We start from the raw sequence: 26,878 nt of genomic DNA on the forward strand, positions 1-26,878 counted from the left end.
CCTCCTGTTTTTTTTATTTTTGGGTCTGCTCTGTATATTGAGGTGGATAAATAATTGAATGGCTCTTTAAGACGCCAAAGTGAGTTCTTTAGTGCACTCTAAAGGATTTCCGGACCTCTTCCTTCCTTGTGCTTCCTTTCGCTTCCCTGGCCGGGGCTTGCCGTAGCCATGGCAACCAGACACATTTCATACTCGAGAAAAGTATATCATGCATCGGCCAGGGCTAAAACAGGAAATAGCGCTCTGTGCTTAGTCGTGGCTTTCAGAGGCGTGTTTACAGCCAGTATTAGAAACCAGAGGCATGGTGGCGACTAAATGCGCAGACCACTCTTTGTAGCTTTGGCAATGAGACAATTATCAGCGCAAAGTTCTCCCAGTTCATGAGGAGCTGTGCTCGCTGTTCAGCTTACTCCCAGAGGACTATAGCGCTCAACTCAAGTCTGAAGAGACAGCGTTTAAGTGTTTTAATGTCGTTGTTTTCACAATTGCAGCATGCTCATCTCCTGTTAGTGAATATAATACAGTTGTAGACACTGGGATAGTTTCATCTCTATGTTTTATTTACATTTCATTCGGTAGCGACTCGTGGATGCTTCAATCATCGTACTCAAACCACGAGGATATCACCCCATGTTTACAATGATTTAACCAGTTAAAAGTGCATTCAGTAATTCTAATCCAATACACTTTTTGTCAAATTCTGCAAATATCTCCTCACAGTCTGCTAGCTGTCCGTTCTGTGGGTGGGCTAAAAAAAAATCTAGAATTTGTACACAGCCCTGGCTCTGTAAATGGGACAAAAACAAAGTGGATCAGACCAAGCCACACAACACTACTCCAGCCAATCAGCAACAGGGGGTTTTTGGTTCTTGCATATGCACAGGATGGGGGCAGAGCGAGAGGGAAATCCATTTGAAGAGTGACAGCAAATCTGGTTGATGCGAACTTTCTAAACTCCAAGGAGGACAAATGGCTGAGAAACAGACCAAGAGAAAAAGGTCAGATGAATATAAACTAAAAAAGAAGGATTATGATAAGTGGAGGGCTAGGAGCCGTGTCAACATCTGCAAGGCTTTTTTTGAGTTTTATTAAATGCTGCGATTAGATCCACCTTTCTTACCATGGCATTCATTACACTGGGATGGAAACATATCTTTATTTGAACATTTTGAAATGGATCTTATACATGGAGATTATATAAAGTAAGTACATGAAATCAATGTGATCATTATCATCGCAAATACTCTATAGAATCTTTACTCGGAATATAATATTTTTTTTTTTTGTGACTTACTGTATACCCTTGTCTTGTTCTAATGCTCTTTAATGTGTAAATGTACTCTTGTTTGTATTATATTCTTGCATTCCTCTATAAAAAATAAATAAATAAAAAAAATGTACTTCTACTCTGTGAAGTGGTCCCTGCTCACATACATCCTGTTTAAAATAGTAAAACAACATGACATCCTTATTCTATACTTCATTATCTTTGAGTAATGATTGTAAGGTGAGGTATGTCTGTTTAGATTAAGTATTTGAGATGAATTGTACATAAAATAGGCCATAATAATTCCACACTGTGGGCACTGCCATTGAAACAAACTGCAGCGGAAGTTGTTTTACACTTCTAAGTGAAGCTTCCAGTCTGCGAATGTGGAAGTGTGATAAAGGCCTATTATAGTAAAGTATGCAACAATAAATAAATTCTCCACTTTCACACATTATTTTAAGTCTCCATCTGAAACATTTTTGACACATTTTCAATGGTGGAAAACCAAATGTTGAGCTTCAGTAAATGTTCACATTAAGCATCAGAATGGGGAAAAAATGTAATCTCACTGATTTCGACCTTGGCATGATTGTTGGTGCCAAACGGGCTGGTTTGAGTATTTCTGTAACTGCTGATCTCCTGGGATGTTCACACACAACAATCTCTCTAGACTTTACTCTGAATGGTGCCAAAAACAAAAAAACATCCAGATAGCAGCAGTTCTGTAGATGGAAATGCCTGTTGATGAGAGAGGTCAACAGAAAACGGCCAGAATGGTTTGAGCTAGAAAGGCTACGGTAACTCAGAAAACCACTCTGTACAATTGTAGTGAGCAGAATAGCATCTCAGAATGCACAAAACGTCGAACCTTGAGGCAGATGGGCTCCAACAGCAGAAGACCACGTTACCTTGGTGCTCCTAATAAAGTGCTCAGTGAGTGTAATGCAACAAGGGATGCTTAAGTCAAATGATTTTTTCCCCTGTAGTTTTGCTCCAAATTTTGACCCCCCTCTACAAAATTATTTGAACGTTTGACTCAAAACCTTACAGTTACTGAGATATAGCCCTAGACACAACATCCCTGTGTGACAACTAGCCAGTCTCTACTATAACAAGGCAAATAGCATAGGGTAACGGACACACACATTTCTGAAAAAGACTCCAAAAGCCTCCTAAGCCAGGCTGAGCCACTGTTCTGAGGTCAGTGGATTGTGTAGTTTACAGTATGACTGTCACGCTCAAATCTACTTCCAACTGACCAAAGAACCACCGTGAGCAGCCAGAGAGAGACGGGTTAGAGTCACGAAGTGACCCCGTGTGAAGACCTTGAAGCCAGGGATGGTTAATTTGTTTTGCCATTTTCAGTAAAGCGGACATAAAAGACAGCAAGACATTTTTGAAGGGCATGTCAATGCGTCTCTTGTACCAGCGTGAAGCGTTATACATGTTTTATCTCCGATCATGGACATGGAACAGCTGCACAAATCTTTTTAGTCACACCTCTATAGCGAAGCCGCCCAACCGAGGGCTAGTGGAGCTGCATGATTAAGTGCAGAAAGCTTTACAATGGCAGCCTTCAGTAAACTTTACACATTCAACATAGCAATTAGCATGAGCCAAGCCACTTGACGATTTCAATTTACTCAGCAAGATGCAACAACACCCAGAAACCGCTGTCTGAGATGGTCGAGAAAACAATGCAGAGAACAGACACTCTGCCGTCAGTCTCAGAGATGAGAGCTCGCTGGCTTTGGAAGACCAAAGACTATCTCCTGATTATTGTCTCTCACTCTATTCTATCTACTCCCTGTATCTTCCTGTTTCTCTTACCCAAATTAAAAGATTGAACTGACAAAGAAAAACGAGTCTGGAGGTGACAATCCAGACGTAATTAGTGGTGCTTACTAAAACAAATATTATTATTACTACTTTTATTAGAGTTCATACTTAAGAGTTAGGGATTTTCAAAACTCCTAACCCTAAGTACTGAATTTGTCATGCACTGTTTGTGCTATGTACATGAATGTTATATCAAATTGTGCTGCAAGTTGAAGAGAGGTGTTTTAATCAATCAGATATGGCAGACAATAAAACCAGTGAAAAAAAAATCCAAGAGACTTGCATTGAAGGAGGAAACAGAGTACTATGGACCTTAAGAATGTCATAGAGACTTGCAGGTGAGCTCTTTTGACTTGGGTTGGTAAGCACCCACCTAGAAATGCCCTGGCAACCACACAGGACACCCTAGCAACTGCATAGTGGCACAGTAAAAATGACTCAGAACACCTTCCCAAGCACCAAAACACCACAGCATTGTAGCAGCGGGTTTTGCTTGGGCTTGGACCATTCACATTTCTTCAGAAATCTAGTCTGAGAGCTTGATGGTGTGTTGGAGACTTTCCAGAATGTGTGTTGCATTGATAATGCAAAAAGTCCTCAATAATGTGAATGAGATGAATGTGTGCAATTTTAAGGTTTTAGAGTGAAAATTTGTGCTTTAAATGCATCTTCTCTCACTCCAGAAGACCATCTCTTCTCTTCCAACCCATTCCATCCCCTTTCTTTTTCTCTGTCACTTCAGTTTATCGTCTACACTAGCTTGACAAAAATGGAGATTTTCTTTTCATCTGAGTCATACAGACACAATGCCTTCCTCCCTCAGTTAAACTACAATGAGTGGGAGAAAGAAAAGGCAGGATATAGGGATGGAAGGATGGAGAGATGGAGATGGGTAAACAACACACATGTCTCATGATGGAGGTCTGGCTAAGAGAAAATCAATGTATATTCAAATTTGCAAGTCAGATGGTAGTCTTGCGTAGCCAGACATATGACTGCGGCATACAGTTCTGGGGTCTATAGCCACTTAAATTGGCCAAGAACAGCCCATTTAGACAGGAAAAGCCATCTAACTGACATGTAAAGCGACTACAGTTGGTTTTGTCATTACGGGTGTTTAGGGGTGGGGTTTTCGGAGATGTATCATACCATAATAAAAGACTGACATGGGTTAAAAATAATTTACAGTTCTGGAAAAAATTAAGAGACCACTGCAAAATAGGGATGGTCATTTTGGTCATTTTATCTACTCAAGTACTCAGAGTAATTACTCGAGTACTTATCGAGTACTCGAGGGGCGATTACATGTTCATAACTGTATATATAATAACATATCTGACAAACATCTATGGCTGCTGCATTGTGCCTTGGTGTTCCAGTGTATCGTCTATTCATTATTATAGGCTGTTATAAAATAATATGTTACAAAATGTACAAAAGATTCAAAATATAATGCATCATATTTTATTATTATGTGAAGATTCGATGTTCAACTCTGAAAGAATGTGCCCAACGCACGTCTCTCTGTTCTTCCTTCAGGTTACCGTAGTAATCTTAGTAACCATGCACCAGTATTTTTAGTGACTGTCTGAACTGTCTATTTTCAAATAACAGGAGACGCCATAACCATTTTGTTTTTAATATGCGTGTTAAATTGAAGTTCAGTTTGAAGACGCTGCATTGTGTTCCATTTAGCTGCGCTCTGTCTAGCTGTTTGAAACTCTCGCCTGCTGTATATGTGTTGCTTCAGCACGTTGAGTCCACTGCCACACGTTCCTGGTGTGTGTGTGTGTGTCCCCAAATGTTTGCTCTTGTGAGGAGAGCCGCGATGCTCTGTATTGTTGTTGCTGTGATTCATGAAGCATTCCATTGAACTCGGAGAGTCTTAATTTCCACCTTTCAACTGGGGAAAGTGCAACGGAATGACACTTTATATTTGACATCTAACTTGGAAACTCGTGCAGAAATCTTCAACTCCCATTTCATCACGATGCAGGTGCATGTTACTTCACGCAGGGCAGGGAGGTTTACAGTCAGTGACAAACATTTACTTTTATTAAATAATATCCATTAACGAGTCAAAATTCTTACATGAAATGATAATAAAACGTGTTTAGCAAACGTTTTGCAGAGACAGGCCTTCAAAACACGGTTAATTACACTCTCTTTTGATTATCGTAATGATAGCATTGCAGTGTTGGATCAGTTTGATTGCTATGAGACATTTCTGACAATCAATATACCCCTCAAAACCACAACATAATCAGTCTCAAAATTAAAAATAAGCTCCCTCTTTGTTTGTGTTTAGTTGTCAGGTAATTGTCACTGGATTTTGAATTAAGTTAAAAGTCACATCATGCGTGATCACTATCGATCATCGTTTTCATGATCGATCATTGCTGCCATGTCCGAGTACCCAAGTACTCGTGCCCATACCTACTGCAAAATTATCAGTTTCTCTGGATTTACTACTAGGTAGTTCTCAGTAGTACTACTTTTTCTCCCAATTTAGAATGCCCAATTCCCAATGCGCTCTAAGTCCTTGTGGTCGCGTAGTGATTCGCCTCAGTCCGGGTGGTGGAGGACGAATCCCAGTTGCCTCCGCATCTGAGAACGTCAACCCGTGCATCTTATCATGTGGCTTGTTGAGCGCGTTGCCACGGAGACATAGTGCGTGTGGAGGTTTCACGCCATCCACCACGGCAACCACGCTCAACTTACGACGTGCCCCACCGAGAACGAACCACATTATAGCGACCACGATGAGGTTTCCCCATGTGACTCTACCCTCCCTAGCAACCGGGCCAATTTGGTTGCTTAGGAGACCTGGCTGGAGTCACTCAGAACTAGCGAACTCCAGGGGTGGTAGCCAGTGTATTTTACCACTAAGCTACCCAGGCCCCCCTGTTTGAGTAAAATTAAAATTTTAGTTTTATTCTATAAAGTACTGACAACATTTCTTCTAAATAAAAATATTGTCATTTAGAGCATTTATTTGCAGAAAATGACAACTGGTAAAAAATAAAAAGTTACCTCGAATAATGCAAAGACAACAAGTTCATATTCATTTTTAAACAACACGATACTAATGTTTTAACTTAGGAAGAGTTCAGAAATCAATATTTTTTGGAATAACCCTGATTTTCAAATCACAGCTTTCATGCGTCTTGGCATGCTCTCTACCAGTCTTTCGCTGTTGGGTGACTTTATGCCACTCCTGGCTCAAAAATTTAAGCAGATCAGCTTTGTATGATGGCTTGTGGCCATCTTCCTCTTGATCACATTCCAGAGGTTTTCAATGGGGTTAAGGTCTGGAGACTGGAATCTGCCCGATTCCAGCCTTGCTGAAGCACCCCCAGATCATCACCGATCCTCCACCAAATTTCACAGTGGGTGCAAGACACTGTGGCTTGAAGGCCTCTCCAGGTCTCTGTCTAACCATTAGATGACCAGGTGGAGGATTGGTGATGATCTGGGGGTGCTTCAGCAAGGCTGGAATTGGGCAGATTCTTTGTGAAGGACACATGAATCAAGCCACGTACAAGGTTATCCTGGAAGAAAACTTGCTTCCTTCTGCTCTAAAAATGTTCCCTAACAGAAAACCTCATTATAGAGATTTTCAGACATTAAAAAAAAAAAAAAAAAAAAAAAAAGCTCAGCTGGTGAATATCTGCTTTAATTTTTGCTATTTCCCTCAAACGAAACTCTGAATATCTTTAAAAAAAACTATGTCACTAACCTGGCAATGTTGGGCAAGTTTTTTGGTTATTTTGTCCTCAGAAGCGCTCATTCCATCAACACGGAACCTTATGAACACAACTTGGCTTCCAGGCAGACTGATAAAATGTCCTGTGTGCGTCTACTCGCGTAAGTTCCTTTGAACCAGCCAATCAGATTTGTGCTGACTTGATCAAGAAAGCATTTTCCAGTTTTGTGTGCTATAAGCATCAGACGGTTAATGCACGGACTGTGTATATTTTTTATATACAAAAGTCTGAGACAATGTAGAAAATAAGAGATTTTTGTCATTTAAACCTAGAGATAGTAAATAAAGACATAAAAAATATGTAAAATGAGGAAGTAATATGTAAGATTATGCACTATATCGAGGTCATTTATCACATTTAAGTAAATAGGTGACAATGATGTTATTTCTTTTGTACAAAAGGACAGATTTCCTTACTTTCACTGAAGCACACATGACGCTCTTTGAAACATTATCAAATCATGCTGGGATAACATGTATCATCAGGTTTTGCACAAACTTGTGGAATCAAAGTCAGCTTGAGTGAATACTGTCATTACAGAAAAAGGATGATGTAAAAAACACTAAGAAATTCTGAAATTCTTGTACATTTTTAAATGTACTTGTTTTCAGTTGTTGTGCTGCCGATATAATTTGTAATGAAAACTTTGCATTTAATGAGAAAAATGCAGAACAGAAGTATTATAATGAGTGGTCTCAGATGCACCCCACTGTACAGGTATTCTATTTACTGAATATTGCAAAATGATTGCCATGGATTTCGCCTGCTTTGTTAGAGACGAGGTTCCCCAGATGCTTCTCTCCGATGCTCTGAGGCATGTAGCTGTTAGTGCGGACCCCTCATGGTTAGCCGGGTGACATCACAGGCAGAGATGAATACATTTCAATGTGACTTCTTTAGTCACTCATCTGAATCACGTAGGTTCAAAGCAGCCGGCGTAGTGGGGGAAAGAAGGAATGACTGAACTACTTTGGATCTCACCTCTAAAGAAGAAAAGTAATGTCACCTCCGTGACAACACATCGTTTATTGCATTTTTTTCTCAACGATTTTACTCTAACTTTCTATCAATAGGTCTAAAGACAGGAAGTAATGCAGAAGAGTTGTGACACAGCAACTCTCACAGAAACCATTTATCAGCTGTGAAATGAGTAAAGGCAGGTGAACTGAAAACAAGGAACAGTAAGATTCATCAGGGGGGCCAAGTTGATATGTACAGTAAATGTAGGCGTTTTTATGTTAATCTATAAAAATGGGTCATCTTTAACAAATGACATCATCGATAATTCTAGGACTTTACAGTAGGGGGATGCTAGGCTACGATGCAAGGATGGATAGTACACAAACAGAAACACACTAACATGACAGCACATAAATAACACTTATGCTTACAGTAAACGTGGCTACATATTCAAAACACAGCTCGGTTTTGTTACGTCCATTTTGATACAACTCTTGTAGAACAAAGAGGAGATAAAAGGGGAAACGTGCAAGACAGAGAGGGAAGAGAAGGCAGGAAGGAGACTGCGCTCTTGTTCCAGCACACATTTCCAAGCATTGAGAATAATAAGGTCTGAAAAGCATTACTGAAAGAGTTCCACAGCTCTGTCCAATCCTGACAGCCTTTCTTCTCAGCAAGCAAGTGATTTAGCCCTTGAATTTTAAACTGTTATGGCTCGAGCAAAAAATAAAAAAATAAAAAGTTGAGACGTATCTCACTATAATTCAGAATTTAAAAAACAAAAGAACATTTTAACTAGTTTGCATGATCATATAAATAACAGGTGAAAAAAGTTTTGTAATTTACAGTTTGTTCTATAGACACAGTATGAATGTTTATAAAAGTAATGGCTATTGAGAGTAACCAACATCTTTTAGTTAGCATTTTTTCCCTTTCATGCACATGGATAGAAGGCAGTTACAAGCAAAATCACTTTTAAGAGAAAATAAGAGTTCAACTTTGCTAATTTACACATGCCTCTGGTGACTTGAGAGACTCAAAGGCATGACAACATTTCCGGTATAATGAGCAGATACATTTCTAGGGAGCGAAAGTTTAAGTGCACTGGAACGATTTTGAGAATGGGACAAAAACAGACAAAACAACTGGCCTGAAATGTAAGTTACTAGATATTAACTTCTTGTTCATAGAACTGCTTTATAATGACTCACTTGAAATCGTGCTGAGAATACATGTTAACATTCAGTACAAGAGCACACGGATGGGTATTTATAGAGATTTTCCAATTCGATTTCTATGGGTATATTTCAGTTATTATGTCCATTTTGCTTACATATGAAAGAAATTCTCTCCCAGCTAATGCTGTGAATTATACAGAGGACCTTCTTACTAGGAACCTTATGAAAATATTACTTTTAAAAAACATATATATATATATATATATATATATATATATATATATATATATATATTTTGCAAAGTGCGAAATGAGGTCTCGTATGCGAGTGATATACTCGCATTGTACAGAACTGCACCTATAGTAAAATATCGATCTTGTGATTTAAGAATTGATATCGAGATCATTCAAATGAAGATCACGATGCATCAGAAAATCTATATTTTTACCCAGTCCTAGTGATATTGCTTAAATTTTAGCATGGCTGGAAAGCTGTACTGATCAGCATTTAGGATCAGAAATTTCTGTTTTATATTTCTTATTACACCACTAATCACTGGGCTAGGATTTGCCTACTTTCGTCAATTCTCCAACAGAAGCACAGTTTGTGTTCTACACCATTTCTAAACAAGGCACGGCTTTCTCCAGTCTTTGAACTTCAAAGGCACTACTCAACATAAAGAGGCTGAAGAAAAAGAGGGGGGCGGGGGGGTAGTTTTTCATGGAGTGTCAAAGGGGCTTCCACAATCCCCAAATCAATCTCAACCTACTGGTAACTGGGCGAGAGGTGAGAGGTACTTAGCTGCAAGAGATTGCATGAAAACAATAGAGAGCGAGCGAGAGAGAGAGAGAGAGAGAGAGAGCAGTGATAAGTTGTTCTGCAGTGAATATGAAGGGTAAATCTCACTGGTAATCCCTTGTTAAATAGTTCTCAGGACTTCTTAGTCCAACTGCACTTGCCGTTTGTGTGGTTCTGTACTTGTCTGTTCTGTCAGGAAAAAATGCTGTTCAAACTGCAGTAAGAGAAGTTTGAACAGCACGTTGCACAAATTTTGTACAAGTCCTTGTCAGAACCAGATCTTAAGGTGGAATGGTGCAAGCCGAACCAGCAGCTGATATTTTGACCAGATACTTTGGTATAAAAGATAAAACATATATCTTTATAGAACCTTAAAGGAACAGTTCATATAAAAATGAAAATGCCATTGCAAATCAATTTGACTTTCATCTGCGGAACACAAAAAGTTATATATTAAAGAATGTTGTGATCACTGATGTCTATACAATAGCAGTTGATAGTGACTAACTTTAAAGCTTAAAAAGATGTTTAAAGGATTGTTCATCCCAAAAATAAAAATTCTCTCATCATTAATCTCAGGTCTGTTGGTCCTTACAATGCAAGTGAATGGTGACCAGACCTTCCAAGCTCCAAAAATCACATTAACGCTGAAGATGTGGATTTAACCACTGGAGTATTATGGAGTACTTTTATGTGGCTTTTATGTGATTTTTGGAGCTTCAAATGTCTGGTCACCATTCATTTGCATTGTAAGGACCTACAGAGCTGAAAATTTTCGAAAATGAAAAACGTCATGGGGATTGGGAACAATATGAGGGTAAATAAATAATGACAGAATTGTAATTTTTGGGTGAACTATACTAGTGAGGATTGCCCCCTTGCAGGGTTCAAATCTGCAACATTTTAATTACCAGCCCTTTAGCTACTACGCTACACCAACATCCAATCTTTTTTTTTTTTTTTTTTTTTTTTTAACTGGCTTCCATTAGGCTTCAAATAAATCACAACCATTTAACAACCTAAAAATACACCAGTGCTAGCAGACAAACTGAAAGCAATTTATTGCTATGGTGCTTCCTTTGCATGCAATTAGCTTTTGTTAGCAAAACAAGATGGGACCGTTATGTCCTAAATGGAGCTGGCTTGCACTTTCTTCTATCTTTGTTGAACGTGTTTCACATCCATCTTCCTCTTGAATAGGATAGTTGTACATTAATGAATTTTCTCTGTCTCTGTTAAAATTTCCTGTAAACCTGCTAATTACTTCTAAGCATCTTAGAGCTCAATTTATTGATGTTTCAATAGTCCTGTAATGGACAGGGCCTTGAGAATCAAGAAAAGAGTTGTACTAAAATGTCAGGCATATTTCAGAATTTGTGTTTAAGAGCAGCGGGAATACAGCTTAGCGGAGGGGACAGAATATGCAAACTGTGAATGCGCATTAGTGTGTGTTAGCACTTCTGAGCTCAGCAGATGTCCCTCCTACAAATGTGGCAGCCATTGCAGGTGTATCGCTGTTGCCTCCCCACGCGTTGGATAATATCACAGCCACAAAAGAGTTTACAAAACACGCAGTTAACTGCCAATTACACCGAGCAAGTTGCTGCCTGCACAGGCACCTCTATGCAGCGTTCAAAAAGCCGGATTTCAAGAGGATTTATTATGAATTTTCTCTGACATAGTGTCCATGTTTAAGAAGTTTATGTTGTTGTGAGCCTATCTGAGGAAATACTGAAAGGGACAGCTCACCCAAAAATAAACATTCTGTCATAATTTAATTACCAGCAAGACTTACTTTCTTCCATGGAACACAAAAGGAGATGTTAGGCAATGTTAGTCCATTCACTTGCATTTTATGGAATAAAGTGAGTAAAAGATGACAGAATTTTAATTTTTGAGTGAACTAACCAATAGGTTCGTTCTTTTTTCCAGGCCCTCATTCCAGAAATTTGCACACATCAGATACTAATTAAATAGCACAGAGAGCTTATGTAAATAAACAAAGAGCAGAATACATTTACATTTAGTCATTGAACAGACACTTTTATCCAAAGTGACTTACAAATGAGACACATAGCAAGCAATTTGTCATACAAAGTTTAACAACATCTGCAGAATAGGACTGCCAAGTTCTCACAGTGGCTGGAGTAGTAAAGATGCTATCACAGAAGAAAGAGACAGACAAGGATTTTTTTTTTTTTTTTTTTTTTTTTTTTTTTGCAAAGGCACAGATCAGGCTGTGAGAGAGCAGGCAAAGTTGCTCTGCTCTGATAGTTTGGAATCGGACTGCCTTGCGTGTCAACTCGCACCTCTGGTGGAAAAAAAATATTAATAATAACAGCTCTCGTATTGCACATCCATTAGTGGGCTGCTTTAAATGCCAACAGGTTAATTCAGTCTCTGATTACTGTGATTTTCGTGCATGAATCTGATCAAAAGAATATATGTGGAAGGAATCAAGCACATACGAGAGATTTGAAAAAGGAAATTAAAAACATTGAGGCCATGCAATATCAAGTATATTCAGGATGATGGACCATACTCTGAGACCGAACCAATCCATCGGTCAATATCTCATACGTTTGGTGAGAATTATTTTCTAGTAGAGTAAAATTGAATATAGATCACATCTTATGTGCACTGAATAAGAATTAATTTTGGTGTCTAAAGGTCCGCTTCCGGGCAAGTCAATAAATCAACCACTTGTATCACTGGGCCACTGTAGCCACTGGTCGTAAACTGGATAGAATTGTTAAGATCAGGATTAGTGTCTTTGCTTATAGAGTAAATTTGAGAGGTTGGAGCCTTAGCCTAGAAGCTAGTGCAAATGCTCCATACGCACTGGGTCATGATGCTCATGTGGGAGATTCTGGTTTGATTCTGACCTCAGGTGCCCGGAAAGGGACTCACTATGATGTCCCATGTCAAAAGAGCCCACCCCCATGTATCTACCATATTCTAGTGCTGAAATATGTGTGTTGCTATACGGTTGCCAGGGTGTTCAAACTGGTTACTAGGGTGTTAAGGAATGACAGTAAAAGAGAGGATGGATAGTCTTGACCTCGTTTGAACAATTTCAATATAAGTCTATGGGAATTTTCCAAATTTTGTAACATCTGCTGGGCAAAAACCATAATTCTGGTCAGTTAGAAAAGATATAGCACCCTAAGGCCACATTCACACTAATATGTTTTCGTTTGGAAACTCATTGATCTTGCTACTTTACATCTCCCGTACACACTGTAACGATATTTTCCTTTGTTATGTGGCTGCTGCTTGGTCTGAGTGGCTGCTAGGCCCTAAACCAAATGCCCTAAGTATACTTAGGTTGCCCGTGTTGCTGATTGCTCAGTACACAGTATACGTGATGCATATTTCATCATCAGCAGAGTCTGCTCGGACCGTCCATGCCCAGATTTACTCGGCAGGCGCACAGTCCTTGTCTGTGTGCATCGTCGGCGCATGCGCCAACCGTTGACTGTAGTAAAAGAGTATCACAAAGCAGTCGTAGTGCGCGTTCGTATTCACTGGCGGTTAATAGAGTATACTTGAAGGGCTCCGCGGTCCACCGGGCGCAATCAGATCCAGAGCGCACAAAAACGAAGTATACCCGGGCCTAAAGTATAAGCAATAATGATAGAAATCACCTTTTTAGCGAGCACCACTAATGATAAACTATTTGCAATAACACAGTGGGCTATATTTTCTTCACCATCATTTAATGTTTCCTTGTTTTGAATAAAGTCAAAACACTATGACTGTTGTCTAAAAAACTGACATTTACTCTGCAAGTACTGGGACCAAGATCAGAGAGAAAAGTGCACGACTACCCATTCAATCCCCTAACTGCAGAGGCTAATGAGTAGAAAAAGGCATTTCATTACAGCCATTATTACAATAAGCAAGGAACCAGCCAAAAGGTCAAGTTTTATAAGACTTGCTTTCATCGATACAACTCTAAAATGGTTGTTTTATAAAAAACAATGAGGTCTTCAAGCACCTCCATTTAGAAACAAAGTTTAGGCCAGGACATTAACAATTGCCAGTGAATTCCACAGAAATCATTGTGTCCTTTTTCACATTTAGTACTCTTTGGGTAAATTAAACATCTGTTTGTTCAAATATGGAAACAAAAAATAAACAAAACGAAATTGTTTTTTCCCAAAAAAGTTTCTCATTCCACTTTTGTAAACTGCTAGCATTGTCTTCCAAAAATGGAAACTTGCTCTCCCCTCCTTTGCAATATTGAAGTTATGCTTTCTGCTACATCTTTCATTATAAATGTAGCCCGAATACAACTGCACAATGGTGATAAACCCACAAGTCGTACTCTGGAAGACAACTCATATGTCTGAAGTAAAAGAAAAGACAAATTCTCTGGATTACAGAATGAGATAGACAGAAGGGAACAACTGAAAGGTTGCCAGGAATCCAAACACCACATTGAAAAGGAGTGAGGAAAAAATGGTCTCAGATTTGGAGCAGTTCATTTTTTAAGGCACACAAACAAATGACATAAACACCCACTCAGTTAATTCCTTTAGGAACTAGCCAGGTACTTGAATATGAGCCTTTTGTTGAAAATAAGGCTTGTCTAAAGGGCATGCAAATAAAACAAATCCCTTTTGCTTGCAACACTGAAGCAGGTAAAAAAAATTAAATAAAGAGCCCTTGTCAGTGGAACTAAACACATATTAACATGAAGAGGAGAGAAACAGGGAATGGCTCAAAACATGTAAATACAGTAAGTCATATCACTGTACCTTGTATTAGGACTCCCTTGTTTTTTCTATAAAAGGGACTTCCTGGCCATATTGGAGGACTGGACATACTGTAAAGGAAAAAAAATATAGTAGAGAATAATCACACAGTGTCAACAACAGATGATTTACAACTGACAATTGGACTGCAGTCCTGACAAAAAGAGAGAAAAACAAGAGATATCAATTTTAAGAGATAGCTGGTGCCAAAAGACAAAGAGAGAAAGAGTACACAGATCCTCTACTTACTGTAGAAAAATGTACCATGGTAACTATTGTTACTGCCGAAATACGACAGTTACTACAGGTATTGTTACTACTGTAAAAGCATCAGTGCAAAGGGCCATTCACACAAAATGCACTCTTGTGTTCAAAAACACTGCTTAAATACATGGTTTATACCAAGTTACCATTTATTGCAGTAACTGTAGTAACTATGGTATTTTGATGGAAATGATGGTTACTACTACTAAGGGAACATCCTCTGCCCCACAAATCTAACAACAAGAAATCTCTGAAAGTAAAAAAAGGGTTTGTAATCCATTTTACTTCCCTAGAAATGCTACATATTTCTGAGTAAAACAGGGTCAATTTTGAAAAGCATTTAAAAAAAAAACAGCTGCTGACCAAGTAAACAGAACATGTAGGCCTATACAATGATTATGCAGCAACAGTCATTATGTCCTTTTTCAAACTGAGCCCTTGTAGCTTTAATCATTACTTTGTCCTGGTGAGATGACAGGGCGGCACAGGTGAGTGTCTACCATACTTCAGTACACAGCTGCACAGCGGGAAACTCTTCAGCTAAATTACACACTACCGATTGAGATAATTTTTTTCACAAATGTACTGAACAACCAGAAAAACTGTGTCAGCTTTCAGTGCTCTCACTCAGGCAGGAAAATGTTTATTTTTATTTATTTATATTACGGGTTTTGTAAACAGCTGAAACTGGCCATTCGACCATGCCTGCAATGAATGGGAAGTCAACTATAGTATTGTCCTGGCTGTCAGGGAAAGAAGCTGACTGTTTTCAGGTTTTTCTCACATATGAAAGCTATAGATTTTTTCTGGTGATCATGGGTGTCCTCTGGAGAGGAAGGTCAACAGGTCCTTCTCGGAGTAAATTCTAGAGACTGCTGTGCGTGAAAATCGCAGGAGATCAGCAGTTACAGAAATACTCAAACCAACCCATCTGGCACCAACAATCAGGCCACGCTCCATATCACTGAGATTACGTTTTTCCCCATTCTGATGGTTGATGTGAACATTAACTGAAGCTCCTGACCCATATCTGCATGATTTTATGCACTGCAGCCACACGATTGGCTGATTAGATAATCTTATGGATGATTGATGGTGCCAGATGGGCTGGTTTGAGTATTTCTGAAACTGCTGATCTCCTGGGATTTTCACACACAACAGTCTCTAGAATTTACTCAGAATGGTGCCAAAAACAAAAACCAGTGAGCGGCAGTTCTGTGGACGGAAATGCCTTGTTGATGAGAGAGGTCAACAGAGAATGGCCAGACTGGTTCAAACTGACAAAGTCTACGGTAACTCAGATAACTGCTCTGTACAACTGTGGTAAAAAGAATATCATCTCAGAATATTCTGGTGGTTTTAATTTTGTGGCTGATCGGTGCATATGTGTGTGTGTGTGTATATATAGAGTTGGGAGAGTTACTTTTGAAATGTATTCCAATACAGATTACAGAATACATGCTGTAAAATGTAATTTGTAATGTATTCCGTTAGATTACTCAAGGTCAGTAACGTATTCTAAATACTTTGGATTACTTCTTCAGCACTGGTAGATTCTTTCACTTGTTTTGACTATAAAAACTCTGCCAGTACAGTAAGACAAAATACACATGTTAAAAATACATTCTCTGAAAATCCTAAATATTTATGCAGTGTTGTTTCTAAAACAAGATAAATCTAATTGATCTTGTTTTAAGGATTTTTAGATATTTTTACAGGAAAACAATACAAAAAATTATTATCAAGAATACGATTTTTGCCCTAATATCAAAGGTCTTACTAGAAAAAAGAAATTATGATCCAAAGTGAATTTTCTTGATAAAAAAATATGATCGTGCCTGGTAACATGCATGTAAAATGGCTAGAAATAGCATTTTAGCTTAGAGTATAGCTGACAATTAACACAAGGTTTATTTCAATTTCTTCTGCTCCAAACTTACTTCAAACTTATTTCTCTGTCTGCTCGTATGAATGTAATACATCATAAGAAAGTGTTTCACCACTGTTTAAATGCACTTTGGATCGCATCATTCATATGTATAAATGTTTTCCATCTGAAAGGACTAAATATTAAATGAAACAAATGACAATAAAATGCAAAGTAATCTCTTCAGTAATCAAAATACTTTTTGAATGTAACTGTATTCTAATTACCATTGATTTAAATTGTAACTGTAGTGGAATACAGTTACTTATATTTTGTATTTTAAATACGTAGTCCCGTTACATGTATTCTGTTACTCCCAACACTGTGTGTATACACACACACACACACACATATATATATATATATATGTGTGTGTGTGTGTGTTTATATATATATATCAAATTAAATGTATTTATAAATATTAACATTTATTTTTACATTTTCTCTTATTGGTGCATGTCAAAATAGCCCACCAGGCTGCATAAAGAGTAGAAAAAAGTAGCATGTAAATAAAAAATTTAAAATAAGTAAAAAGTAGACGAAAGTGTTGCAATGTTACCTCAGCTATAACAATTAAAAGACGTTGAACACATTGACTACTTGAGAATGTAGAGTGTTTAAAATATGATCAAAGTTCACATATTCAGTCACAATTTTGTGAACTTGCAGAAACCGCCTCTTTTCACTCTCGCTAATGCAATCTTTTTTTCCTTAAAGGAGCCATGACTTTTCATGCTCTTTTCATATTATATGCATTCAAACAGACTAAATATTTGTGACTGCCAATTAGAAATTCTCAACCTTTTTGTTTTGAGAAGGATTTGTGCATGATTCACTGTTTAACCGTTTCCACAGAGTTTAGAAATTGTTTATCCACCTCTCTTATTTTCTGACAGTTCCTTTTGATCACATTTTTTTATTTCAAAGGTAACAGACCTTTTTTTTTTTTTTTTTTTTTTGTAGATTAACCACTCAATTGCTGTCAATTATCTGTTTGTGTACGATTCCTCAAACATCTCACTCGCTCTACTTCATTCTCTCTCAGTGCAAACTGCGAGCTTCACAAATCTAATCAGGAGCAGTCTAATCTTCAGTTTAGCCCTCTATCCACTCACTGCCTCCCCATAGAAGCAGTATGTGCAGACATTGGCTCTGTCATCTTCCCCTTCTTAATCTCCTTAGAGTATATTACCTAATTGAGAATTAGAACAAACAGAGGTGGCACAGGCTCTTTACATGCTGTATTTAAAAGCCCAAGCTTAGGGCTGCTTTTGGCTCTAGACCTCTTCTGATGAAGGAGCATTCTATGGTGCGTGGCATCTCTGAGCACAGAGAGGCCGTGTGCCAAGGCGAACAAACAAACCACTGCCACTTCACATTTGCTAATCTCTGCTAGGCTGTCAGACTTCAGGTATCTATTTTGACAATTGAGGATAATTTAGTGTGAGAAGTAATGAAACCTCGCTATTTCTTTATGGCTACATTAATTACAGAGTTCTGTCAGAGTGTGTTTGATTTCTTTTTGCTCTTTTTTCCCATTGAGAGTGATTAAAACACATCTCAGAGCAGCTCAGACACAGCTTGAGATGAATATCTTCATTAGCATACTAGTCGCCTAGCAACCAAAACATCTCTAACTTACAACTTTATGAAGTCTTTGCTTACCTTACACCTGCATAAAGTATGTATTCACTACCAATGAAAATGAGCTACCAGTTCCAAAAGTTTTGTCCTAATTGGTTATGAAAACAAATTATTCCTTCTAAAATGAAAAAATGTTAGTGAACAAAAGTGAATTTGGCTTGTGACATCAATAATGAGCTACTAGTTCTGATTTGTGTAGCCTAATTGTTTACCAAAAAAAATAAAAAAATAAATTGTATCATCCCTAATTGAACAACATAGGACAAATGGTACAAAGTGCTTGTACTAATTGCACTGAGAAGCCCCTACGTCTGAGTTGGGAATTCTTTATTACAAAATGTCATGCATTCTGAGACAAAATAAGGATGAAGCTACACAAAAACAAATACACAATTAACAACGGCAAAAGATCTTTTTTCTGATGTACCAGCGAATAAGCATAAGTGAATACACGTGCATGACTTTCAAATGATCCATGTTATTTTTCAGTGCATGGTATCTAACAAATTATTCATTAATTTGCATAAAACAAACTGCGAAAGGTGAGTTTTTGGCTTTTCATGAATTAACGTTCTGGTTACGACTGTAATCCTGGTTCCCTGAAAGGAAGGAACGAGATGCTGCGTCAGCAGCTGACACTATGGAACCTCTTTCCAGGAGTGACAATCTCTGAAGCTCTTTAGAATTACACCAATCTATTGGCAAATGGCGCTTGATGCTACTCCCCTGATGAGCGCGTCATCACCATGCTACTGATACACAAGGCAACGCCTACTAGCCATTAGGGTAGTTGAAAAGGCGTTGACTTCCCTTGATGTAGTCTTCCTTTCGATTCGAATAATAGGAAGGAAAAGAGAGAAACACTATAACCACATATATTTAGAAAATATAACAATGACACTAGCTAGGTAGTGAACAATGTACAGAAATTCCCATCCACACCACAGTGGTGAAAAGAGTTCAGAACAGTCATCAGCTGACAAATAAAGTAATGCCATTAGCCAACAGGGTAGTAGAACATTAAAACATAGCTCTTCACGCTTAGAAGAGTCAAGGAACGGCATGGTCATAGACCAACAGCCACTATACAATGTTTCCGAGAACACTGGGAATACAACTCTCCTTCGCAGCAAGGATCTGGAAAGAGAGAGAGAAAACCTAAGTTATAGAACCTGGCTAAGTGTTAGGGGAAGCCAGGCCTGCAGCCAGGCAGATGTCCTCCAAGGACACACCCTTTGCACAGGCCCAGGAGGAGGCCATGCTCTTGGTAGAGTGGGCCATAACACCCATTGGACATTGCATGCTTTACGAATCATAAATTAGTGCTTTGGTGTCAACAACCCAGTAAGATTTTACTTGCAGATGGCCAAACCTTTTGAACAACCACAAAAACAGACAAAGAGCTGATCTGTCTGCTTGAATTGACTCACAGGGCAGGGTGTGTGCAGTCTCTGTGCATCGTCCGAATAAAATGGAGGAGGAGAGAAAGCATAAGGTTACCACCTGAGCTATGAAGGGAGTGGCCAAAACCTTGGGCTATAACCCTCCCTAGGCTTAAGATTGGCTTTTGACAAGCCAGGTCCGGATTCTAAGCAAGAATCATGGACCGTCAAGGCCTGAAGATCCCCAAAACATTCGACTGAAACCAAAGCGAGTAACAGCGCGGCCTTCAGAGAAAGTAAGAGCAAGCTTGGTCAATTAGAGCTGCTGGACAATTAGATCACTGTTTTCATTTATACTGTGATGCTCTGTTGTCAGCACTTTATTTGTAAACAATGTTCTGTTTTAGATTATGCTGTGAGGATCTTTACAGAAGCACTTTATCCAATGTTATGTTGATGCTGAAGTTGAATAATATTTGGGAAAGAATTATATGTTACATAGGGCCCTACTTAAAAAAATGTAAGCACTGTTTACTTAAATGAATAACACTTTAAGGATACATTGTTTTAATTTATTGTTTTCATAGATTTTTTTAAACAGGCTAAAAAAGTGTGTTCAATAGCATATTATACATTTTGGCTGTGGTATCGAAATTGTGAAATTTTACTGGTATAGGTATGACTACTGAACTTTTGTTATTGTGACAACCCTAGCTAGAATTGGAACATATCAAAAAGTATTGTAACTGGTAGCTTGTTATTACATATTTCTCAACTGTAATCTAAACTGTAACTAAATTACATAAGAGGAAAAAAATTGGTTGCATCTGAATTCACTCCTTCAACCACACTAGGCTTTATGAGGCAGAGCTCTTGTGTTGATTCAAATAAGTTTGCCATAGCATGACCTAAAGCTATTCATGCCCCATGCTGCTGACAGACACAGAGAGACTCTGTTGACTAAAGTATGTAGGGGCAAGATCCCAGAGGGGCTGAGTTCACCATGCCATCACTTGCCAACACCAGTGTTTATACTCCTAACGCACATATGCTTTGTATTAGGTTACAGCTATGGTATGTGTTGCCATGGGCACAGCATGCCTCATGATAGACGACCTAGGTCCTTTTTTAATCAGCTGTAAGAACTGAACCAAAAAAAATGAGGGAAGGCTTTTAAGATATTATGTTATTTATATGTAATTATGTGCCCTCCACTCTCTGAACATAATAAAAAGAAATGAGATCACCCACTGAATTATTTGGCCTGTGGTTTTGCCAGTAAAATGTAACACTTTCAGAGGAGGAAAAAATCAAACAGCTAGTGATGGAATTCAAGCCCATGAGCCCTCATAGAGCTTTGTATCAAAAGCAGTTCTTGTTCTAAAGAAGAGGAATCAATGGTGTTTACTAAGGCAAGCATTACTATTACTATAGTGCACACTTAGGGTTAGGGATTTGTACAAATCCTTAATCCTTTGTGCTAAGGACATGAATGATACCTAAAACTATACACCTTGTTGAGGACAGGTGTGCTACTTATGATGTGACTTATGATTTTGCCTAGCAAATGATAAAAATAAGTTTAAATAATGCTGACAGATGGCTTCAGCAGAAGCATATACCATCAAATGACAACCTCTGAGTTCATGGTACATCTGTCTTAAAAGGTTTATAAGATATAGCAAATAATCAACTCCAGATGAAAAAAAACGAATGGGATTTTTACTTCTGAAACCAAACAGTTACGCTTTAATTCATAGAGGCGGTTATTTATTTTCACCAGTAAGCAACCACATAGCAACACCCTGGTAATCACCCACAACACCCAAACATCGTGACAGTGAGTTTTACATGGGCAAGCACCACTCACATTTTCTTGAGAATATGTAATAATCTTGTCAAAACTCAAGGAGTGGAGGGGGTTTACATCAAGGTAGATGGCTTGGAAAGGTGTAGAGCCACTACCTCTGCCTGCATCTGCATATCCCAGTAATCTTGGCAGAAAAGACTCCAGTCGGCTCCTGCAGAACCTCTTTAAACCTCCTTTGTGGGACCGTAGATAGCTCCTTCCGCCGAAATACTTTTAATCAAATGTTAAATCTAGCTAGGAGAGCCAAATTCTGTTTCTTCAGGGCCCTGATGGCACGTCTACAACCACTGGAGCACTTTCAAAAATGTTAACATTTCTGCTAATTATCAGACATCAATGGGGAAGGGCATTCTTTGCCCTTGCTGGATATTCTAACGTAAAACACATGTGCCATTGGCAGGAGTCTACTGGGTGTACACGCTGTCTATTTTTAATCCTGTGCACTCTGTCTGTTTGCTCTGTTAATGTAAACACTTGCACCTTTCAAAGAACTGCCATTTCTATCAGGAAGACTCGCAGACTTGAGTGAAATTTAAGATGACATTTATTTGATTATTTGATGAATATAAAACATCTCTTTGGCGTAAGCCCCGTAGGGCGGTCCAAAGAAGTTGTACTTGGAACCGTCATATCCTGCCGGTGACAGGAGGCAGGGGCGAGGAGCCTACCCCCCTGCAGGACGGGACTCAACTGGTGGTGGTGGGGTGGTGGAGGTTGCCGTGTTAGCACACTGAAACAACAATGTGATAGACTGTGAGCAGACTTATAAAGCACTGGCTTACATGTGATTGGCTAGGAGTTACCTAGCTAATGGTGCGATGATGTACAGCTGCTAGTCTTCCCGCTAGAATTACGCTGCGCTTACATTCCCAGGAGCGGATCTGCCACATTCATTTTTCATTTTCAAACAAAGCTTTTCTTTGTTTCATTCTATAATCTCATTTCAAATCCTATTGCCCACTACATTTTCCTTTTACCCCTAGAATCAAAATCCGATTGGACTAATATAAGTCTAATTGGTGCCAGCACCGGTTCTCCTCTGTATGCTACTTCTCGCCTAGAGGTTTTTAACTTACGTTAGTGTGAAATATAAAGCCATTCTCGCCAGGGCTCAAGACTCACAATAGAGGTATACTCAGGGCCAGAGGGTTGCGAGCGCTGGACACAATTAGTGTAAAGAATTTCAGAGCAGACTTTAGTAGACTTCCTAAAAGCGGATGAATTCCTTACCTGAGAATATGCAGCTTTCTGACTTGGAGTCAACTTGTAATTGCCAAGCTTTGTAAACTCTGTTTATACCATACATATATACACACACACACCGACTTTATTAGGTACACCTTTACACCTACTTATTCAGGTGATAATCTAATCAGCCAATCGTGTGGCAGCAGTGCAATGCATAAAATCATTCAGATACGGGTCAGGAGCTTCAGTTAATGTTCACATCAACCATCAGAATGGGGAAAAAAATGTGATATCAGTGATTTCGACTGTTGCATGATTGTTAGTGCCAGACGGGCTGGTTTGAGTATTTCTGTAACTGCTGATCTCCTGGGATTTTCACACACAACAGTCTCTAGAGTTTACTCCGAGTGGTGCCAAAAACAAAAAATATCCAGTGAGTGGCAGTTCTGCAGATAACCACTCTGTGCAATTGCAGTAAGCAGAATAGCATCTCAGAATGCACCACATGTCGAATCATGAGGTGGATGGGCTACAACAGCAGAAGACCACATCGGGTTCCACTTCTGCCAGCCAAGAACAGAAAGCTGAGGATGCAGTGGGCACAGGCTCACCAAAACTGGACAGTGAAAGACTGGAAAAACATAGCCTGGTCTAATTAATCTCGATTTCTGCTGAGGTACACAGATGGTAGGCTCACTGAGCTTCAGCATTCTGTTCTTGGCTGACAGAAGTGGAACCCGACATGGTCTTCTGCTGTTGTAGCCCATCCAGTTACCACAGCCTTTCTGTCAGTTCGAACCAGTCTGGTCATCTGGCTAATTAGATAATCACATGAATAAGTAGGTGTACAGGTGTTCCTAATAAAGTGCTTGGTAAGTGTATACATCGTATGTCCTTAAATGTTTTTAGTACAATGGTGCCCTTTTCTGTTTAATCATGATAATGTCCCTGTGCAAAAATTGAGTTCCATAAAGAAATGTCTTACTGAGTTTGGTATGAAAGAACTTGATTGACCTACTAAAAGTTCAGACCTGAACCTTTGGGATGAATTTAGGAAGAACAGCCATGTTCAAGCATCTAGTTAAAGCCTTTCCAGCAGAGTCAAAACTGTTATACTGTAGCAGCAAAGAGATGACCACCTCTTCATTAATGGCCATGTTTTTTAAATTAAATGTTGAACAAGCACATTTGGGTGTGGTATTCAAGTGTCCACATACTTTGGTAATGCAGTTTATTTATTGCCACATTTAAAGTGACCACAAATTTGCGATATCTTGACTTGACTACTGTAAACTCTAAGAAAGTGTATTTATAAGAGTGCAAGTCAAAGAGATTAATCTGCACAACTAGGCAAATGAGAGCTTGAGGGTAGTGGTTGCAGTGCTAAGAAAAATAAGGCTTATGGAACCAGACAGAATATTTTCCATGGACTTTTAACAGGAAAAATGAGTCTGGCTATTGACAAACCTCCAAAAGAACAAAACTATCTTAAAGAACAATAAATCTACATCTCGCTTCCATTGATTGCTTGGCACCACCCAAAAAGGCCACAATCCTCAACAATGTCCTATTTCTTTCTCTCATTCAGTGACTCCCAAATATGGATACGTGTATCAGGGGTAAGTTGGTTCTAGAGGGTACTGATTTTGCAAGTTTTATCAATTTGAGTGAATGACACTTGTAGCAGAATATATGTGCTATTTGGTGAGTCTGTTTTTCGGTCACAGAAACGCTGTTTATTATTATTATTATTTATTCTTCTTTTTTTTTTTTAAAGTAACTATTTTAGTGAATTTAATAATATTAATGCTTATTGTACATTAAATAATCCAATTCATTATTAAGTTAAAAGAAAGACCATAATAAATGTGAATAATAAGTGATTAATAAGAGATCCTCACTCATGCAATGATAACGAGACCCTCAGAATACAACAACTGCACCCAAACGTTCTCTCAGTAAAGCGTGTTCTTCTGAGCCCAACAGTAATCAAAGAGACATGTGACATGTTCCAATGGAAGGTTCATCAGTTTGGGTTGCTGAAAAGCTAATATATCTCTAAACTTTATAGGTGGAGGAGAGCCGAGCACCCATGGAGGGTTTCTGCCAGATGTGGCAGCACCATCACTTACACGGCAGTGGCAATTAGAGTAAGTGTGGAAAAGTGGGAGTGATCTTGTCATTTAGTGTTACTGAGAAGACACAAGGGCAGAGAAGGTGGGGATTGGAGGCATGCAGACAAGCCTGGAAGCAGGGCTGTACAGTTTTAAATTTTTTGTTTAGTTTTTCTACATAGTTTTCAATTGGTCCTTTCAATTTTGTTTCATTTTTGTTAGTTGTCTCTCTATAATTGTTAGTTTTAGATTAGAAAGCTCTAAAAACAAAAACATCTAAATCTTTCAGTTTAGTTTTAATTTATGTAATTTAAAATGTTTAATGACATTACATTTCTCAGGGCCAGCTATTGATATCGATAACTTTAGTGGCATTTTCATGTTTAATGAAGCTGGGTTGTAAATGTTTAAAATGTTATATTATATTGTCAAAAATATTTTTTATGTTTAGTTTGTTTTAGTAATGAAAATTTATTTTAGTTTCAGTATTTCCAGATTATGTAAACGGAAATCCATTGAGTTTTTAATTTAGTTTTACACTTTAAATTCTGTTAAGGATTACAACACAGCTAATAAACAAAAACAAACACAATACCTGTCTCAGGCTTTTCATGAGCTTGTACATTGAATCTGTTTCTTTAGTAATGCATTTTTGCCCTTGGGTTGAAAACTACTGACAACTATTAAAATTAAGAACTATGCCAGTCTTGGTGCTTTCAGTTTTTTTTTTTTTTCTTTCTTTTTCTTTGTGGACTTTAGTTCAGAGTCCCATTTAAAATGAATCTCCTAAAGCAACTGGACTTCCAGATGTCATCTCCAATAGTTCACGCATCCGCAAATTTTTATGAAGACAGACAAAAGCAGGTACAGAAACCCTAAAATAGGCTTCAAGCCATCCGTGGTTGCCATGGAGAGTTGCGTGTTTCCAGGGCGATAGTGTATTTCTCGAGCGCTAATGGCCTGTCCTTTTGCCAGGCAACAAATAGCCATGTGATGCAACTGCACCTGTCTCAGCTATGTGTTACCATGGAGGCGTTCCTGTTGCCATGGCAACCATCACGCTAATAACCTCACAAGGGCAAACACGCACTGGTGAACTCCGAGGTCCAGCTGTTCCTCCTGCGCTGTCTTTCTCGTTGTCTCTATCAAACTTTCTTAGTATGTTAAGGAATGTTCTTCTACCTGAGCTCACATACCACAGCTCCTTAAAGAGTACATATCATAGAGAAGGATTATCAATACACAGGATTTTGGTTGTTCGTTTGAGTTTGAAAAAGTTAAATCTACTATACAGTATAAACATACTCTGACATCAACAACGCAAAGCTCCCTTCTCAGTCCACCGATATCATTAATGGAAGCCAAGTTGTAAAACCAGGTCATCCAGAAATCATCATGGAATCATGGAAAGGATATTTTCTCCAAAAAATTTAAATTATGTCATCATTCACATCACCCACATATTGTTCAAATCCGATATGACTTTCTTCCTTGTAACACAAAAAGACTTGTGAAAAGAAATAAAATTAGAAAATTAAAATAAAACAAAAGGGAGCTTATTTTTAGGGTCATTAAGGTTTTTTGCATTATTTGCATGATAATTTGGTTCTCCCAAATTCTCATTACTGTAATGCATATATAAACTGTATATTATATTATACATTACTTTACTTTTAATGTAACAATTTATGAAAATTATGTAACAAGGCAAAAAATATATATGGTCTTCAAAAGAGTTGTAATTTTTGTTTAAGCAGAATATCCTTTTTTTTTTTTTTTTTTTTTAATTTGGTGTTGAAATATGAACTGGACATGTTCTTGAACTGGTTCATGAGATTTACATAGTGGACTTAAACATTACAATTTAATTAAATGCTTCAAGAGTGTAGAATATTGCCTCTTTAAATCAAAGCCCCC

General features: G+C 38.3%; 1 protein-coding gene across 4 annotated transcripts in view; it reads right to left on the minus strand.

The window, feature by feature from the left end:
* The window catches only part of LOC127454688 (forkhead box protein N3-like), a 122,261-nt gene that overhangs the window by 27,623 nt on the left and 67,760 nt on the right, over window positions 1-26,878 (minus strand). For all 4 annotated transcript variants that reach the window (XM_051722058.1, XM_051722061.1, XM_051722060.1 and 1 more), the window contains exon 4: window positions 14,576-14,643. In XM_051722058.1, the coding sequence (XP_051578018.1) occupies window positions 14,576-14,643 (68 nt within the window). The remainder of the gene's footprint in view (window positions 1-14,575; window positions 14,644-26,878) is intronic.

The sequence above is a fragment of the Myxocyprinus asiaticus genome, chromosome 17 (genome assembly GCF_019703515.2).
Source record: "Myxocyprinus asiaticus isolate MX2 ecotype Aquarium Trade chromosome 17, UBuf_Myxa_2, whole genome shotgun sequence".
NCBI lineage: Eukaryota > Metazoa > Chordata > Actinopteri > Cypriniformes > Catostomidae > Myxocyprinus > Myxocyprinus asiaticus.